General features: G+C 57.1%; 3 protein-coding genes across 3 annotated transcripts; 2 read left to right on the plus strand and 1 right to left on the minus strand.

The window, feature by feature from the left end:
* Positions 1-491: 491 nt before the first annotated feature.
* On the plus strand, positions 492-5843 carry BESB_066410 (RNA recognition motif-containing protein; the record flags this gene model as incomplete). Its single annotated transcript, XM_029365034.1, has 11 exons — positions 492-554; positions 909-990; positions 1133-1212; positions 1592-1660; positions 1832-1968; positions 2978-3051; positions 3519-3677; positions 4051-4193; positions 4375-4528; positions 4837-5342; positions 5634-5843. 11 exons carry the CDS (start codon positions 492-494, stop codon positions 5841-5843), a joined length of 1677 nt encoding a protein of 558 aa, XP_029218617.1.
* A 3113-nt stretch (positions 5844-8956) lies between these two features.
* Positions 8957-11143, minus strand: BESB_066420 (uncharacterized protein; the record flags this gene model as incomplete). Its single annotated transcript, XM_029365035.1, has 4 exons — positions 8957-9168; positions 9323-9898; positions 10249-10316; positions 10917-11143. The coding sequence occupies 4 exons, from the start codon at positions 11141-11143 to the stop codon at positions 8957-8959; spliced, it is 1083 nt and encodes a 360-aa protein (XP_029218618.1).
* Positions 11144-12907: 1764 nt separating this feature from the next.
* Positions 12908-17490, plus strand: BESB_066430 (3' exoribonuclease family, domain 1 domain-containing protein; the record flags this gene model as incomplete). Its single annotated transcript, XM_029365036.1, has 8 exons — positions 12908-13153; positions 13547-13608; positions 14036-14210; positions 14615-14685; positions 15141-15230; positions 15666-15726; positions 16347-16505; positions 17371-17490. The coding sequence occupies 8 exons, from the start codon at positions 12908-12910 to the stop codon at positions 17488-17490; spliced, it is 984 nt and encodes a 327-aa protein (XP_029218619.1).
* Between the last annotated feature and the right edge of the window lie 358 nt (positions 17491-17848).

Consider the following 17848-nt stretch of genomic DNA (forward strand, 5'->3'; position numbering starts at 1 on the left):
CACCCGGCTGGCTGTTTCACTTCGCATAAAGTTGCGAGCAATTCAACGATCCGTGGGCGCGTGTGTGCCTCACCACGTCATCCAATTCGTGTTGCACTCGGACCGTCCGCCGCCGCACTCCCTGGGCGTCGTTTTTCGCGACAGGGTTCTCTAGTGAAGTTGTACGCGTTTCCTCATTTCCCCGTATAATTCGCCTCCAGAGTTCCACTCCCGTTGTTAGCTCGGTCGTACTTCGCGAAGCCTCTTTTGTTTTGTATAGTTCTCGTCTGGCGGGAACTGTCGTCCCTTTCTCGGTGCGTGCGAATTGTATCGGGGCGCCACCAGTATCCTCTCAGCGGAAAAGGGACAGCAACCCGCTCTTCACCGTACTGCGTCCTCGGCTTCAAAAAAGACAAGTCGCAGCTGGTCACCGGCTGGTTCCACACGATAGTGGATTCGTTCCGCTGCAAATCCACCCTTATTCCCCGAGATCTTAAGTGACTATTTCCAAGATGCCCGAGCGCAGATCACGCAGCAGGAGCAGGAGCCCGCGGAGGGACGACTCCCGCGAAGAGGTGAGTTTTCTTTTTTTCCGTCCTCGCTTTGCAGCTTTAGCCCGTCTGCCATTTGCTCCCGCGACGAAAAGTGCTTGTGGATTCGTCTCTTAGGGAGATCTCGCCGTCATGCCGTCTGCTCTTGCGGGCGGCGCTCTCCGCGCACGAAGCCGTTCGTATTCGTGTTCAGCTCCGTGCACTGAGAAACAAAAGTGATCGTTCGATTCCATTTTACTCAAGACCTTCCCTCCCCGCGGCGTTTGGCCGCTGGGGATGCGATGTGCCGCGGTTGCGCGGCTCCCTACGGGGCTCCGAGGAGGCGTCGCATTTGAAGCCGTGCCTCATGCGGATTTTCTTTCGTTTTTCTTCCTGCAGCGACGACGCAAGAAGAGAACAGGATGGGACGTTGGCGCGGAGGAGGGCGCCACGCCCGCCATCCCTGGTCTCGCTGGCGCAGGTAAGGCCTGCCTCAGATGTGACTGCTTGTTTTTTTGAGTGTCTACGCCCCGTCGGATTCTAAAAACACGCAGCTCTTGCGGTTTCTTGGTGGTGATTCATCGAGTGTCCGCACGTCTCCACGCGGCATGTTGTCTTTTCAGGTCTTGCTGGACTGAGCGTCACGCAGGCCCTCGCGCAGCAACAAAACAGTCTGATGATGCAGAACTTCCAAAACAAGGCGGTAAGTTGAGTGACTGCGCACCCGCTTTCGCGGTGATCCGCGGCGCTGTTGCAATCTCCGGCAAGAGAGGGAGGGCGGAAAATGTGTCAGCGTGTCGGTTCTTTAGCTTGGTGCACTGAGGTCAAGCCGTGGTGACTCTTTCGCGGGAGGCGCCCCTGTCCTTCAGCACGGCGTGCCGGCTGCGGCGGACGATCAAACGGCGGGAACGACTTCCAGCCCGTCACCTGCGAGTGCGAGGCGAAGAGATGCAGCGTCCCTGTGTGGGTCGTCCCGCCGCTCCCCCCCCGCCCCCCCCCCCCCCCCCCCCCCCGGCTCCCTCCCCGCCGGCCGCTGGGATCTGATCCCTTTTTGCGTGCTCGCTCTGTGCGTTTTTACGCAGATGTGCAGAATCTACGTCGGCAGCTTGGACTACTACCTGACGGAACTGGAAATCAAGAGTGTCTTCCAGGTTCGTCACCTTCCCCTGGCGATCGTCTCGAATTCTGTGTTATCTCGGCTTCGGCGCACCACGAGACTCCTTTTTAGCTCTGCATTCGAGCTCTGCCATGTAGTTCTCAGAGCGTCTGTTTCGACTGGTGACGGCGCCGTCGTTTCGGCTCTGCGACTCTCTTTTCTGCAGGCCTTCGGAACGATTGTCTCAGTTGACATGCCGAAGGAGGGCGACCGCAGCAAGGGCTTTTGCTTCGTTGAATATGCTTCTCCGGAAGCTGCCGAGATGGCGCTCTCGACGATGCAGAACTTCGTCCTCAAAGGCCGGTAAGCTTTGTGGGCCTTCGCGCGTCTTTTCTGTCTGTCCCTTAATCCCCCCTCGAGCCGCTTCTCTGCTCCTGCGCCGCGCTCACGAGGCGCGTAGTCGACCCTGTGACTGTGTCGGCGAGGAGCCCTTCGCGAGGCTCCGCGGCGCTTGCTTCTTTGGACTCGAGTTGGCGCGTCGCGGCGTTCGGGATTTGCGTGGATGTGCGAGTGTGGCGGCAGTTCACGCATGAGCTGCCTGCGAGTCTCTGCGCAGCCGGCAGCGTGGATGGTAGGAGTCATGGGAGTCGCTGTTTGGCTAGGAAGCGCGTTTTTCCGTCATGTTTTGTCGTTTTCTTTTTCTGTCTATGCTGCTGCTGTGTGTCTCTGCTGTCCGTATGCACACCCGATCCTCGACTTGGAAAACACTCAATCAACGGGGAACCTTTCTCTCCCGCGTCGCTGCTGCCCACCGCCCGCGCTGGCTTCACTTGCCGGATCTGTCTGATGTGCTTGTCTGCTGTCTTGTCTGTCTGTGCGATGTGCCTGCTGTGCTGTGCCCCCCTGCGCTTCGCTCCTTTGTCTCTTGACTGTCCGCTGATGCCCTGTCTGGCTTCTCCGCCGCTCTCCTGCCCCAGTGTGTGACAGTAGCGAAGCAGAAGACGCATTCCAGGCTGTCATGCATAATTTCGGCTCTCGGTCGTCGTCCTAGGTAGCTGCCAGTCCGCCCGTCTCTGCAGCGCGCGCGGTTAGCTCGATGCCGTCGAAGGTTGCATGCGCTCTGTGCGTGAGAGTGGAGTCTGTGGAATGCGTCGCGCGCCGACTCCGAGAGACTCACAGTCCACGCTGACGAGAGTTGGCGGCTCGTGTGCTGCGCTCCTCGGGCGTGGTCGATGTGACGTTGGCAGACAGCAAGTTTCCTAGTCCGGGAAGTTGTGGTGGTGTGTCTGTGACGCCTCCGTGCGGCTCTGCGATGGAAACCCCTCTGCTCACGCGTTGTTGCGGTAGCTGCCGTGCCTGTGTGTTCCTTCAGAACAATCAAGGTTGGGCGCCCGACGGCCGTTGGGACAGGCGGACAGCAGCTGCAGAGATCGGCGATGATGATGCGTAAGCGTTTGTGCCACGTAGCTGCGATTTTGTCCGCGGAGAAATATGCCCTCTGGTGCCTGTCTTCCGGCTACTCAGTCGAGCCTCCCGGCTCACTCAAGGAAGATTTGATCCTCTTTTTGATTTAAGGGATGTAAAGGTGCTCGGGGTTATTATCTTCGCTATGCTTTGCTAATGCACCTAGTAGTATGGTGGTCGTGAAAAGCACAAGAGAACTCCTAAAATTTGTATGTTTGATTCAGATTTAGCAGTGCATATAAACCTAGGAATCCCATTTGTTGAGTGTAACACGGATTCTGGTTCGTTCAGGGTTTAGGGTTCATACGGAGGATATGATACACTATCCACCCAAGACGACTACCAAATTCAGAACAGATACCTTGGTCGATAGGAGAGAACCTGTTATCTGAAACTCGAGCTTTGAATACGCAACTTTGGTTCCTTGCCTCTTCCTGTTTTCTCTTCAGCGACCATGAGCCCGCTGGGAGGCATGGCAGGAGGTCTTACGGGCCTCGGAACGGGCCTCTCCCCAGGCGCGACGATGGTGAACAGCGCGCAAGCCGGGGCTGCGGCGGCGACGGCAATTCTCGCTGGTCGAACAGGTGCAGCGGATCCCTCCACCCTGGGTAAGACAAGCTGTTTCGACTCGGTCTTCCAGCGTCCAAGGGAACATGACCATCGTGATACTGAAGTCCAACACCTTCAGCTGCGTCTTGAGCAGTCCAGAGGGGACTGCAGTCATAAAGAACTTGTTGTCTGTACCTCATAAAGACCGGACTCCTCTTCAGTATTCTAGGAACTATAGTGCCTTTGCCCCCCCCCCCCCCCCCCCCTCTCCTCCGAGTCGGCGAACGGGCACTTGAGTTAGCTTCCTCGTCTGACGCGCTGGGGCGCTGCTGTTGCCGCGCTGGACTGGTCGCAGAATGGAGGCGGACACGTGATTTGAGTGCGTGCGTCTGCGCGGCATGACGCTTCGCCGCCGTTTGCGTTGGCATGCAGCGGGGCTTTTATCTACGAGCCAAACGACTGCGCTCTCGCCCGAACAGCAGCAGATGCAGCAGCAACTCCAGCAGCAGCAGATGGCAAACAACCGCGTTTACATCGGCAACGTGCCCTTTGGCTTCTCGTCGGAGGATCTCAAGGTAGGCCCCGTGGAGGAGGCATTCGGTTACGGGGAGCTCGCAGCAGTGGAGCGGCGGCTGGGACGCTCGTGCGCTGAGGTTCCAGAGCTCGGCAGAGCTTGCCCGCGCGCCAGGGCGTGCTAGCCTCTTCTTCGGCCTGGTTGCAGGAAGCGTGTGCGTCGATTTTCCCGTTTTTCCACAGAAAATTTTCGTCGTCTTCGGCCCCATCCTCAGCTGCCAACTGCTGCCGTCCCAAGAAAACCCGCAACAGCACAGAGGCTATGGCTTCATCGAGTATGCGACGGCAGATGCGGCGAAGCTTGCGATTGAGACCATGAACGGCTTCGAAGTCGCCGGTAAGAATGCAGTGGGTATATCTATGTAAATACAAACCCCTCATTTTTTTGCAGTGCGCAGCCAAGATCATGTTCTACATGTGTCTGCGTCACCAGTCGTCAACTGGGGCAGCAAATAAGGCCAGGTAAAGGACGTTTTCGCACTTCGATGATGCCTGCAAGTTCGTTTTCGAGGCCGTGCCCAAAGCGACCGCTTTCGTCTCTTGCCGCTGCTTCGCTGTCCCGTCGCGGGCTCGACGGCGTCCGTGCATGCTCAGTCACTCGCCGTGGACGTTTGCGTCGATTGCGTTGTGAATGTTTGCGCGCAGGCAAGCAGCTGAAGGTCAACTTCGCCACTGCCATGCGCAACAACACGCCGTTGCCCTCGCTGGCTTCGGCTCTCCTTCCAGGCATGTCCGCAGGGCTGCCTGGCGCCTCGCCGGTGGGGGCCGCGGGTCTCGTCCCGAGTCTCTCCGCCGCCGGAGCCTTGGGCGCGGCTGCGGTCGGAGGCCTCGCATCGCCTGCCGTCTCGGGTGCGACGCCTTCGGCGCCCGGGGGAGGCGCGGCGGCCGCTGTCGCCCCCACGGCTGGGGGTGTGTCTGCAGTGCAGCCGCCCGGGCTCGGCGGCTCGCAGGACAGCGCGACAGTCAACGGGACGAGCAAGGACACAGATCGACAGGAGAGTTCGTATGACAGCGGGAAAGACAGGCGAGGCGAGTTGAGAGATGACGACGAAGTCCCTCTCCCTCCTGCGCCGACCAACATCCAGAGCCCGGTCGTGCTTCTCACCAACATGGTTAGCCCCAGCGAAGTTGACGGCGAATTGAAGGACGAGGTACGTGGGGGACGTGCTGGAGGCGCCTGCGCCTCACGCCACTTTTCTGTGCTGGCAGCCCGTGATTTCTGCTGAACGAAACCCCTGTGCAGCTCCGTGGCGTGCGTCCCTGTTGCATGTCCAGTCCCCGCTGGGATTTCGCGCTCCCTCGCAGCGACACGGCTGCCTAGGCAGCTTTGAGGCAGGCGCGTCTCCTCTCGTTTATTTTCTAAAAGTTGTCTGTTGGTCTGAGCGAGTGCCGCATCATGATTTTCCGCGCTGCGGCCGCGCGTTTCTCTGCTGGCATCGCAGGTTCGCGATGAGTGCTCCAAGTTCGGCAGCATCAAGCGCGTGGAAGTCCACCCGGTCAAGGATACCGTTCGCATTTTTGTTGAGTTTTCCGATCTCTCTGGCGCGCGCGAGGCGATTCCTTCGCTCCATGGGCGCTGGTTCGGGGGCCGGCAGATCGTCGCCAACACCTACGACGAGGAGTTGTTCCACCAAGGCGAGTACGAGGCCTAAGGCGGCGCGGAGCCGCGGGGACTGCATCCCCCTCAGCCGTCCGTGCGTCGTCGGACGCGGGCGGTGAGTGCGCGGGTGTTCGTAGATCGATGCGCGTTGAACTGAGACATACACGATTTCGCGTGCGTCCTCATCTACATATTCAGGTCATGCAATGGGATCTGTTTTCACTGAAGTGGCGACGAGTTTGCTCCGGAAGTCGTGGTGCGTGCCGACCGGGAGCCAGGCGGAAGCGAAATGCAGGTCAGCGCCGCGTCTCTGCGCGCGTTTCGCCGGATGCGTGATATGCGCGTTCGCGCGTGTGGATGAGGCAGGGGTCCTCAAGCGGAGGTTGCTCGGGAGGCAGAGGAATGCGTGAGGAGCGTGCGGCTTTCGCTGCCGAAGCGAGGCGGCTGGGACTTCCTTCAGGGGAGCAGGGTTGAGAGAGGGGAAGGAAGCCGCGAGGACAAAGAGGTTAGTCCCTGCGAGTCTGGACGCAGTGGATTTCGCGTGCTGGCGGAGTGCTTGTGTGACAGTGTGCCTCGGGCGCTGAGCAGTTCTACTCAAACCGTAGTCACGGGATCGCGCAGTTTTCCCGAGGCAGGGGCGCGTCCACCTTTTCGTGTACGTAACATAGAGGAGGTGTGCGCTGCCGCGTTTGTTCTGCGTTACCGGTGCGAATCAACGAAGTTCGGCACAGCGGACACCCCCCAGGCAAGAAAACAACATGACACTCGCGGGCAGAACGATGAAGATGAGCCGGTGTCCCCACGTGCATGACGGCGGCGGAGCGCGAAGACGCGAAGCGACCGTGCGGAGGGACGGGCGTCGGCGAGGCGGATGACAACGCTTGAGGAAAGAGGTGTCTTCTGACTGCAAGCGCGTCGCAAGTCAGTGCGTTCGGTGCCGTGGCTACGTGTGTGTAGTGCCAATTGGGTGTCTGCGTGTATTTCTCAGTTGTCAGACTTAGCGGCCGTCGTCTCGTGCTGCGCCTGAGAAGAGGAGTGGCGAAGAGGGCGATGGCAGTCCAATCGGGCGGGGGCGGCGCGACCTGCAGCCTCGCTGCAGCGAGTTCGAGCGGTGTCATCGTCTCCTGTGACGGCGTCGTCCTTCCCCAGGATGCAAATCTGTCGTGGTACCGCTCTGCCTGGAGACCGGCTCGGTCTTTCTTTTCGTTCCTTGTGCACGCGTCTCAGTTTCGTGTGGGACGCCTTTCCCGCGGCGTGGTCTGCATTTCTCGGTCTTGGTGTGTGCCTTCACTCCCTGCGAGGATGCTTCCTCCCTCGCGGCGGGGAGATCTATCTTTGCGTCTAGGCGTGCATTTTTGAATCTTCAGCTAGTACGCGGGAGAATAAGACCTTTCGAGTGCTCCGTGATGCGAATCTGCTGACTCGAGAGGGCTAGAGTTCTAAGAACGCAAGGTCCAGTTTGGCGTCTTCTTCGTGGAGAGTGACCGTTCATTCGCACAGACGAAGAACTGAATTGATGGTTCACACAGCCGCAAGGGCCTTGTCGCCCCTTAGGCTGCGTAAAAGAGATTCTTCTTGACAGCGTGCAGACGTTCCAGAGGAAACTGCCAGACGTGCGGCGAAGCGTTGGGTCACCCAAGAGCGCAGACTGCCCCCCTACACAGGTGCAGGCACACGCAGCGCTCAGGAATAGTCTCTGTTCGTTGACGTCTAGAGAGAAACTGCGGAGCTAGCGATTGCGCACACCTGCCACCGGGCTGCCAGCCTGTAGAGAGTGTTGGAGCCGCAGATGTAGGACGCAGGGGACGTGCAGAGAAAGCCATCGAGGCTGTGTAGCGGTCGACGGCGGGGGTAGGAATCCATGACACCGAGCAGGCCAGATGCTTTTTCTGCAGAATGTGCAGTCGCTGAGTTTTTGTCACAGGCGTTTTGCGTTCGGCGCGCTGACGCGGGGCTTGTCTCTGCCGGCTGAACGTATCGTGCTGTGGCGTCGCCCTAGGATGAATGAATGCCTTCCTGCGCATTCTTTAGGTGCGTTTAGGGTTTACCGAAGACGGTACACACTACGAAATCAGCCATGTAAACCACATTTCTGCCTTCGTCTCGTCGGGTTCAAAAGGCCTTCCAATTCGCTCAACTTCCCCTGAACTCTCGGTCTCCGATGAGCTGCTACCCTGTGAGCACTGGACTCTAGAAAGGCGATCGCCTCACTTTTGCATGGGGCCCAGCCCAGCAACGTAGATTTCTCTCATACCAAAACATAGACCTTGCACTCCCACCCGGTGTCGAGGGAGGAGGGCGTTCTGCTCTGCTGCGGAGACGGTGTCGCGCTCCAGCAAGGAGTCACATCTTTTGCAAAAAGAATGCGGCGGCAACTTCATTGGAAAGATGACAGCCCTTTGTAAGATTCGTGACTATCTACACTTCCCAACAGAGACGGGACCTCATCTGCAGCCGCCAGTGGAAGCGGAGCATCATGCGGCGAATACGCTCCACGCACACACAGACAAATACAGATATTTATCTGTGTATCTGTAGCTGTATCCATGAATGCCAGTATTATGCGTCAGCAGCTGCCTACACGATCTCACGGGCGCGCCAGACTCGACATTCCAAATCCGCGGAACTGCCGTGGATGAAAAAATACGAACTCGCCGTTCGGTTTTTTCCCCCCCTCGCCCACACAGCATCGCGTAGCTCTCAAAACACGAAGTTCCGTCCCTCTCTGCTCCCCGCGTCCCCGCTACCCCCCGCCTTCTCCTTCCGTCGCTTCATTCGCCGTTCCTATCTCCCCCCGTCGTCGCCTTCTTCCTCTCTGCTTGTCAGTTCTCCTTCGCGACCGCCAGCTGGGGCCTTGTCTCTCGAGGGCGTTTCACGGCAGGCAAATGCCGTAGAGCGTCACTTCGCCTTTCTTCGGCGTGACGCAGCTCGACGCCTGCGCGAAGCGAAACACACGTCGACTGAGGCTGTCCGTTAGTTCGACATGAAGCGAAGTCACACACCGCTGGAATCGAGGCGCCAGGTCTCGCGGCCTCCGTACAGATGAACCGGAATCCGCGCGCGCATGCAGAGCGTGTCTCCAGGAAGCTGGCGAGCAGGCACCTGGCACCGTGGGCTTCATTTGGACACGAAAACACTTTTTAATGTCAGACTAACGGTCCCGCTTCACAGCTCTGCGCGGTTCCCCCCCAAACCCTGCACCGTCTTCTTTCCTGCCGCGAGGGGAACTGGCTGCAGTCTGGCGACTGCTGACGCCTTGTCATGATCCGCTCTGCACGCGGCTGCGCCTACCTGAAACGAACCCGACACCGCGACCCCGGCGCCGTCGTCGGCGCCTTCCAAAAACGTGCCAAACAGCCGCGTGTCGTTCTGCGCTCCTGCGAAGGCATGTCACGCGCAGACAGACACCCGCGCACGGCGTTCACCGCCCACCGCCAGGCAACGCCCTCCCCCCCCTGTCCCTCCCCCGAACCCGCGCAGCGCAGCTCGATGTCTCGACACACACTCCCTGCGCGGGCTGACGGCGCCCACCTAGACGGAGGAGGCCGCTGATGTGCGTCAGCTGCGCCTTTTTGAGCTTCTTCAGCACGCAGCCGGTCTCGAGGGCGACGCGCGCAACGGGGCCTGAGCCCGCGAGAACGAGGAACGCGCTCGGCGTCGTCGCGGACTTCTTCGCAGGACTCAGCGCCGCGACGGCCTCCCTGGCGACAAGGGCTGCAACTGCGGCCTCGAGCGACGGAGTCTCAGCGGAAGCCGAGGGGATGGAGGCGCGCGACAGCGAGAGGCGAAGCACGCGGGCATTCGGCAGAGGGACAATCGATGCGCACGAGACATCCCCGCCCACGCCCTCCGCCTCCTTGACTCTCTTCTTCTTCTGTATCTCAACCTGAGGTTCGTCGTCCGCCTCCGCTTCCTCATCGGGGACCTCTTCTTCTCGGCGCTTCTTCTTCCGCTTCTCCGCCGCTCTGGGCGACGCCGCCTCCGCCTTCTTCTCCCGCGAAGAGGAGGCGGAGGCCTGAGAGGCCAGCGCTTCGCCCTCGGCGCTGCTGTGACTCCCGCGGCGCCGTGCCTTCTTCAGTTTATCCATGAAGGCGTCCTGCTCAGCGGCTGAAACACACGAGAAAACACATCGGGCCTGACGACACACCTGGCCGCAGATGCATCTACCCACCTATCTCTGTCTGTCTAATCTACCTTTCCATCTACATTTATCCATCTATAGCTAGCTCGCAGTCGGTACCTATCCGAATGTGTCTATCAATCTATATCTACCTATCAATATCTCTCTACTGAGAAGAGGTTGGATAAAGATCTGCCGCGGCAGCAATGTAGCGCATGTTCGCCGTTATAAGGTGCGTATAAGCTCCCCGTCTCTCGCGTGCTGATGCGTGGCATAGATGCTTCGTCTTTGTTCGCAGTTATTTTGAGTAAAAATGGAAAAAAAAAGAGACACCTACGTGCAGAAGGAGCCAGAGTACCGCCGCGGATGAAAAAGCCGTACAGGGGCGAAGTCGACGGCCACGGTCTGCAGACACGGGAAAAAAAAAAGCTAAAAAAAAGAAAATCGCCAAGCAACGCCAGACGCTCCTCTCAAAAGATGCGCACAAAAGAAACGTACACCCGGAAAAGAATGAAGTAGGGCGACATGAGGCCGGTTATAAAGACAGGGAGCGACTCAATCCACGGAAGAGAGCACAACGCTAAGCGCAGACACAGGACAGCGATCTAAAAATATATGGAGGAGACAACGACATGGCAACCGCAGAAATGACGTACAGATGCTGCAGTGTGCTCAAAAAATCTTCACCGAAAGGGAAGGTATAGCATGCGCAGGCAGAGAGACAGATGCACGCACGAATCCTGCGTCGCTGTCGAGTCATTCCTCTACCTCCCTATTGTCTTTCTTCGTGTTCATGCCGCCGCCTGCTTCGTGTCCCCCCATACCTACAAGCATACGTATATACATTCATGAATATTTATATATATGTACATACGTGCATATATATATATATATATATATATATATGTATATGTATATGTATATGTATATGTATATGTATTTATGTATGCCGCGCTCTGGTGTTTCGTTTCTCGCTATAGTGTCCTGAACGTCTGCGCAGCTTACTCGCTTGCTCCCTTGGTTTCGGTTCCTGCGCCTTGCTTCTTCTGCTTTCGCCTCTTTTTCTCGTCGTCGTCTTCGCTGAAGTAGACATGGCCATTCCCTTCTGGCGCAGGCTGCGGAGGCGCAACGCGGAGCGCCGCGCTTCCTTTACCGAGTCCGCCGCGACTTCCTCTCTCCTGTTTTTTCTGCGAAAGGTGGTCGTGGATCGCTTGCAGCTTTGCGTCCTCCATCGTGCCGCGACAGAGAACCGTTAAACATGCGCTTTAACGGAAAAAGCAGAGAGAAAACCCGCACGGAGCCCGCTTTGAGAGCCCAGTGGAGCGCGACACCAGACGAGACGGTGGGAAACGAGGAAGCGAGCCGACGGCGGACGAGGAGGGACGCGGCGGAGACTGTTAACAGAACGAGCAAGAGAGAAGAAGAAACCTGAGACTTTCAGGACAGAGAAGCGATGACTCGAGAGCCGCGAGAGACAGAACGCAGCACACCGACGTGTCGCAAAAGAGGGCGAAGATACCCGCTGAATCGGGGCGAGAGAAGAAGACAGGCGACGCGCAACGAGCCTGAGAGGCGCTCTGTCTTTTAAATACACATTTTTCTTTGAATTTCCCTTCTCTGTCGGTCTCCGCGGTCTCTCTCAACTCACGGGCCCCACAGTGTTTCGGCGCTGCAGGCTGCGCTGCATGTGCAGCTGAGACTCGCGACAAGCTTCGAGTTGGAGTTGCGCTTCGTCGGCTTTTCTGTCCTCCAGGGGGAAACACACACTTACGAGAAGAAGACCTCACTTCTTTCCTGTCGGTTTCAAACGAGAGGACAGACTGGAGGCGCCTCTGGGGAAGAGAAATTGGTTCTCGAGTCGCCCGCTCTTCTGGCGCCCAAGTGCTTAGTCTGCGCGCCAAGGCCACAGCATGCAGGCGGTCGCGATCCGCAGTCTTCTCAAGAACGTTTCTGCCGTTTGCAGGCCTTCCGGCAGCATTCTCAGGCTCTACTTCCCGAAGCAGCGCCTGCTTGACTGGTTTTCTTTCCTTTTCTTCTCAAAGCGCGGACGCGTGGCGGCTGCTTTCGTCTCGCTTCCTTCGGAGCAGCTTCAGGAAGAAGTCTGTATCGTATCGCTGAGCATGGATTCGCCTGCCCCCTTTATCCGGTCAAGCGTGAACTTCTTTTTCTGTCTGTTCTGCGTACATCTGAGGATTCTCTATGCGCAAGCTCCGGTCTGCTAAGCGCACTATGCGCGCCTCGGTTTCGGTTTTCTACTCCGCTCCCTGTCTCGCGGCCGTCTTCCTGTGTCGCTTCTGCGGAAGCGAGATCATGTAACTTGTCTTTTTCGCTCTCCGTACATCCGCGCCGTCTGCAGCCGCGGTTTCCTTCGCGCTCGTCTACACTGAACCAGAAATTGAACCACAGCAGCTTGCAATTGGCCTCCTTCGCTTCTACTTCTTCCTCGCTCCGCCGTCCTCAAGAACTCGTAGTTTCCTCTCGCTGCGAGCCAGGAGATGAAACGAAAGAGGGAGCAGGGGAACTCAAACTAGAGAAGGCAGAGACGACGGAGAGGGATTTGGGCTCCGAAAGAGGACCCTAGAAGGAGACCGGGCCTCTCCAGGCGGGCGCGAAGGCCCCTGCCTTGGTTCATCGTCTCCTTCACATCGTTGCTCTAGCTGGAAGACGTGTCGAGCGGGGTTCTTTCTTTGCTTTGCCGCACATTTTATGTAGGCGGTATAGCCCGGTCAGACTTGCTTCGCCTCTCGCTTCCTGAATCTGCCTTCAAGTTTCTGCTGTCGTCTCTTGTCTTTTTCGGTCTGTCTCCACTTTCGTTCCCTTTCGCTTCCTTCGAGTATTTTCTCTCTCTGCGCGGCCTTCATCGCTCCTGCCTCTAAACGCCCTTCTCGACTTCTCCGCTGTCGTTTTCCTTCGTTTCCGTCTCTCATTCCTTTCCGCGCCTTCTTCTTCCCTCCGCCCTTGCCGTCTAAGTTGCTTTCTTCCCCTCCTTCGGCGGAATGGCCCCCGCGACTCCGCTGAACGCCTCGGCTGCCGCGGAGGATCCTGCGGCGCATCGCGGCCGCTCCTTGTTGAGCACTGCGGAGCTTCTCTACCTCGAGGAAGGCATCGCCTGCAACGTCCGCGAAGACGGGCGCGCATGCATTCATGTTCGCCCGAGCGAAGTGGAGACCTTCGCGCTGCCCAAGTGCTCAGCCTCCGCCATCGTCCGAAGCAGCGAAAATACAGTGCTCTGCGGAATCTCCGTGAGAGAAAATTTAAAATCGCGCATTTTGCTTCCGTCGCACTGAGTCAATACGCTTGTCTGCGCTTCTGTATTCTCACGTAGGGAGATGAATGGTCCTGTCCATATATATAAATATATATATATATATATATCTGCACGTCTTTGCATGAGTAGATGTAGGAGGTTGATTATATATATGTGTATATATACATTTATACGTGTTGATGTGTCTAGATCTAGGCGTTTCGTACACCTTACGCCGTCTCCTCTGCGGAGGCATCCGCTCGACGCCCGACACGGACATGCCTATAGGGTGTGTTTTTCTCGTGTAAGTCTCATTTGGGAGTGGATGGCTTGCTTGTTTTTGTGATATATGAAGCGGCGGAGTTTGCGGAATTATTTCCTTCTTCAGGTACAGCTTGCGCGTCCAACAGGGGTGCCTGACGAAGGCGAGTTCTACCTCACTGCCGATTGGTAAGGCGGATGCGTTGTGCGAAAAGTTTAAAACCAGGAAGCGAGGAAGAACAGGAAGATTTTAAAGGTCCTTTTTACTTGACTTATACTATGTAACAAAACATTTTGGACGCCGAACTATCTGCGTCTCCGTTCACAAATCGGCGCACTCTTTCACAGTGCTGCTTCTCAGTGAATGCGCAAAGGCGCCTGCTTTGCGTTTCTCTCCTCTCTGTCCAAATCTGTCTTCTTCTGGTTCCTCCCTTCGCGGCGCTGTTTTTCGTCACCCAGATGCCTTCTCCCCCCTTCGTTCTTCTTTTTGGCGTCGCTTCCGGCTAGCGTTCTCCTGCTGGCGCCGCGGCCGCTACACCCTTCCGGACTATGCTTCGCTGTCCTCTCTTGCCTCTGCTTCTGACTGCGTTTTCTTCCGTTTTCTTCTTCTGTTCAGTTCTGCAGCGCTCGGCGTGGGGGGCGTGGCGCTGGAGGCCTTCGGACTCGGCGAAGGGAGCTCGAGCGGCAGCCTGCAGTCGCTTCTGGCGGACATGATGCTGAGCGCTATCGACCGCAAAAAGCTCTGCCTAGTCCCCGGGAAACTCATTTGGAAGGTTTTCGCCGACTGCGTCGTAAGTCGCAGAAGGCGCAAACTGAACATGAAGAACCCTAAATCCTAAGGCCAGCTAGAGAACGCCTCGCGATGGAGCCGTGGCGCGCACGCCAGGCGAGAGAGCGCAGGCTGAACAGGCGCCGGAGACGCGGCGAAAGAAGAGTCGAAGCGAGGGTCGAGAGTCGCTGGCCGCCTGGCGCCTGGGAGTGAGGCGGTGCGCGACGTTTTGCGCATCTTGACGCGCGTTTTCTCGCATGTGCTTTTCTCTTTCTCGGGTGGAACAGCTGTGCTAGGTGGAGGCCTGTAATTCCCCCCTCTCTCTCCACGTGTCTCTCTTCTCTGGATTTTCGTCCTTCACCTTAGCTGTTCGTCTCTCCCTCTCTCTCGACTGTCTCCGTTTTCGGTTTTTGTCCCTTGCTGCAGGTCTTGAAGGCGGGCGGCTGCCTCCTCGACGCCATCAGCCTGGCGGTGCATGCCGCGCTGCGGACGACAGTGTACGTACCCCAGTCGGCGGCCTCTCGCTCAGGGATGGAGGCGAGAACTGGAGTGAACTCTTCGAGAATGCAGAGGGACATTCACTCGCGGTGCTCCGCGATGCCGAAACGCCAGCGCACCTTCGGTTTTTGTTGGGTTTTGTTGGGGGGGAACATTTCACCGCAGAAGCGACACACCCTCCGCCCGCACGCGCCGCCCGCCTTGTGTGTTTCTTTTCTCTGAAGTCCTTCCTGTCTGTCTGCCTGTCGGCCTGTTTCTGCGCTTCTGGGAGTTTGCCTGTGTTAGCTCTTATTAACCCTTCAGCACGTCGTTTAGACCCAATCGTCTCGCTCTGGGTGTGTGCGCGATTTTGCGTTCCTGCGTCGTCGGGCTCTCTTCGTTTCGCTGCGAAGTCAAGTGTCGTGCTTCTCATCCCCGAGCGCTTGTCCCTCTGCGCGCCTTGCTCGTTGCTCAGCCTCCCCTGCGTCTTCGTTGACGACGAGGAAGGCGAAGAGGGAGAAGACGGAGATACCTTTGGTCCGATCTCGATTCGGTGTGACGAAAGGTACGGAGGACGCCGCTTCGACGGAAACGCAGAATGGCGAACACGTCTGCTCACAAAAAAGAATGGACTGCCGAAGCGCCGACGTCGGAACGAGGCGCAAAGCCAAAGAGGCGGAAAGAAGAAGCGAGGAAAGTCACGCGGGCGGCGTGCTTTGCTCAAAATCTGGTTTCGCCTGTGAACTCTTGCTCTCCGCTTCCCCGTGACCGTTAGTTCATTTCTTCTCCTCGCCTCGCCCATGTGTGTCAGTCTTCTGTCTGAAGAAAGCGTGGCTGTTTGATCAGCTCATGTTCTGTTTTCCGTCGCTGAGGTGACCCATAGGTTCGCTGTCAGGGCTCGTTTCTTCTCGCCGTCTCGTTCTCGTCTTCGCTGGCGTTTTCGGGCGCAGCTTTGCGAGAGCACTCTCTGCTCATCTCGGTTTCTGTTTGGCTGCCGCAGAGAAGGCGCAGGCGAGCCGTTCCCTGCTGAAGACGTGCCGATTATCGTGACCGTAGGAGAGGTGAGACCGCGCGCGGCGCTGTTGCCGTTTTGGGATTGCAGAGTGCCTCCACAATCGCCGAGGAGTCGAGTAGCGCATGAACACACACTCCGCCCTCGCGGCGAGGGGCGACTGAAGCTCTGCTCGCTCCCAGTGCGAGGAGAGCGACTGCGAAAGGCAGAGAGCCGAGGAATGTGCGCGGATGTTGGAGACGCGAGCGACACGAGCTCGCAAGTGTAGGACAGGGGCGATTGCCTCGTCTGCAGTATCCACGCAGTTCTCCGGCGCTCTCGGCGCGCCGCACGGCGAGCGGTTTCCCTTTCTCAATGCAGCAAGCCGAAGAGGCCTCTCGGCAGGGAAGGAGAGCGCGACGGCGCGGAGACAAGCGCATGCCAAACAAAAGTCTCTTCCGTGCGACACGCTCATTTAAACGACATATACATATATACATATATCATATCTATAGGCATATATATATATATATATATATATTTGTAGGTGTATATGCAGCTCGACGAGGTGTTGGCGCAGGCGTTGAGTGTCTCCCTTTGCGCCTTGCATGCGGCGCCCCCGCCCGCCTGTTGGTATCTGCGGCGTGTTGGAGGCGTGTGAGGTTTCGTGGGGTGTTTTGTCGCCTTCAGATTGCGAATCGCCACGTCTGGGATATGACGAGTAACGAGGAATCCGCCTGCTCCTGTCGGCTTCTCGTGGCTGTCTCGCCGCGCGCGTACAAAGCTGTCGGCGTTCAGAAGCTCGGTGCTTCGCTCATCGACCTCTCCACGCTCCCGACAGTCATGACGGTGAGACCCCACATGCAGACGCGGATCCGCAAGCCTCTCTCCTTCTGGCTCTTCTCGTTCTGCGTCCTGTTTTTCCTCAGCCTCTTTCACTTCTTCTGCCTCTCTCGGTGCATGCACGAGTTCTTGTGTGCGTTCGACTCTGCCATCTTTACTCCTCTACGAGCTCTCTGAGGTCAAGAGCTTTCCGCGGCCTCTCCTCTCTCGCAGGAATCCCTAAACCCTTAGGGTGGGTGAAGAACGTGTGCATCGGTACATCGAGCGGGCGTTCCACGCCTGCGCGCCCGCGCGAGGTTGAACGTTTCTCGGGTTTTCTTTCTGCATGCATGTGGATGCGTTTCACTTCCTGTGAACCTCCGAGCTCTCGCTGAGATTGCCTTCGGTCGGCAACTGCCGTAACGATCCGGTCGCTTGCGTTCTTCCTGGGTGACGCCGCTGTACGAGCTGCTTCCGTATATATGGGTATATAAATACACGTGTATATATGTGATATATATATATATATATATATATATGTATATGTGATATATATATATATATATAGATAAATAGATAGATAGATATAGATTTATACTAATAAACATATGTGAATATGCGCTTATCTCTACGCGCTTGCCACTCGAAAGTATCCTTTGCCGAGGTGTTTGTGCTTCGCGTGCTGTGTAGACGGTCAGACGCAGGACGCAGACACTCGTTTTCGCATCTATTCAGTGCATATATTTATGTATGTGGCCTTCTATGGTTACACATCTCCCTGTGTGTGTCGGGAATTTTCTTTATAGACGTGTGTGCATGCACCTGTGTCGTCGTGCTTTTCGTGCTGGATGGGTTCTGTCATCGGAGTTGGGAGTGTTGTTTTCCTTTGCAGAACTCTCAGCACGTCTGCCGCGAGATCTTTGCGCGACTTGCACAGCAGCTTGCGAAGCAGAAGAAACAGAAAACTCGGCAGCAACTTCACGCGTTCATGCGCACGATGGCTGATCTTTGAGGAACTTTTTATTTTGGTCCTCTCTCCTATCGTCCATTCATCTTGAACACTCACTGGTATGTCCGTGGAGCAAACGTGTGACTCGAAAGCGTCTTTACTCAGAGCTCTTACGCGTTTGTCGTTTTTGCTTCTGCCTACCCCAAACTCGCCAATCTGCGAGTTGTCACGAATGTAGCGTCCCGTGTCCTCTCTCAGCCTCAGCCTGGTCGCGTTAACCTTGAACTGCAGAACGGCGCCAAATGCTTTCTTTTTCGAGCCTTCTTCGCCCTCCGCCGCATCGCGATGGGCAGATTAAATCAAAAATATATACATGTATGGCTGTCTGTCTGTCAGTGAATCCGCCGTTCTCTCGAGCTGA

Source organism: Besnoitia besnoiti, chromosome VI, assembly GCF_002563875.1.
Source record: "Besnoitia besnoiti strain Bb-Ger1 chromosome VI, whole genome shotgun sequence".
Taxonomy (NCBI): Eukaryota; Apicomplexa; class Conoidasida; order Eucoccidiorida; family Sarcocystidae; genus Besnoitia; species Besnoitia besnoiti.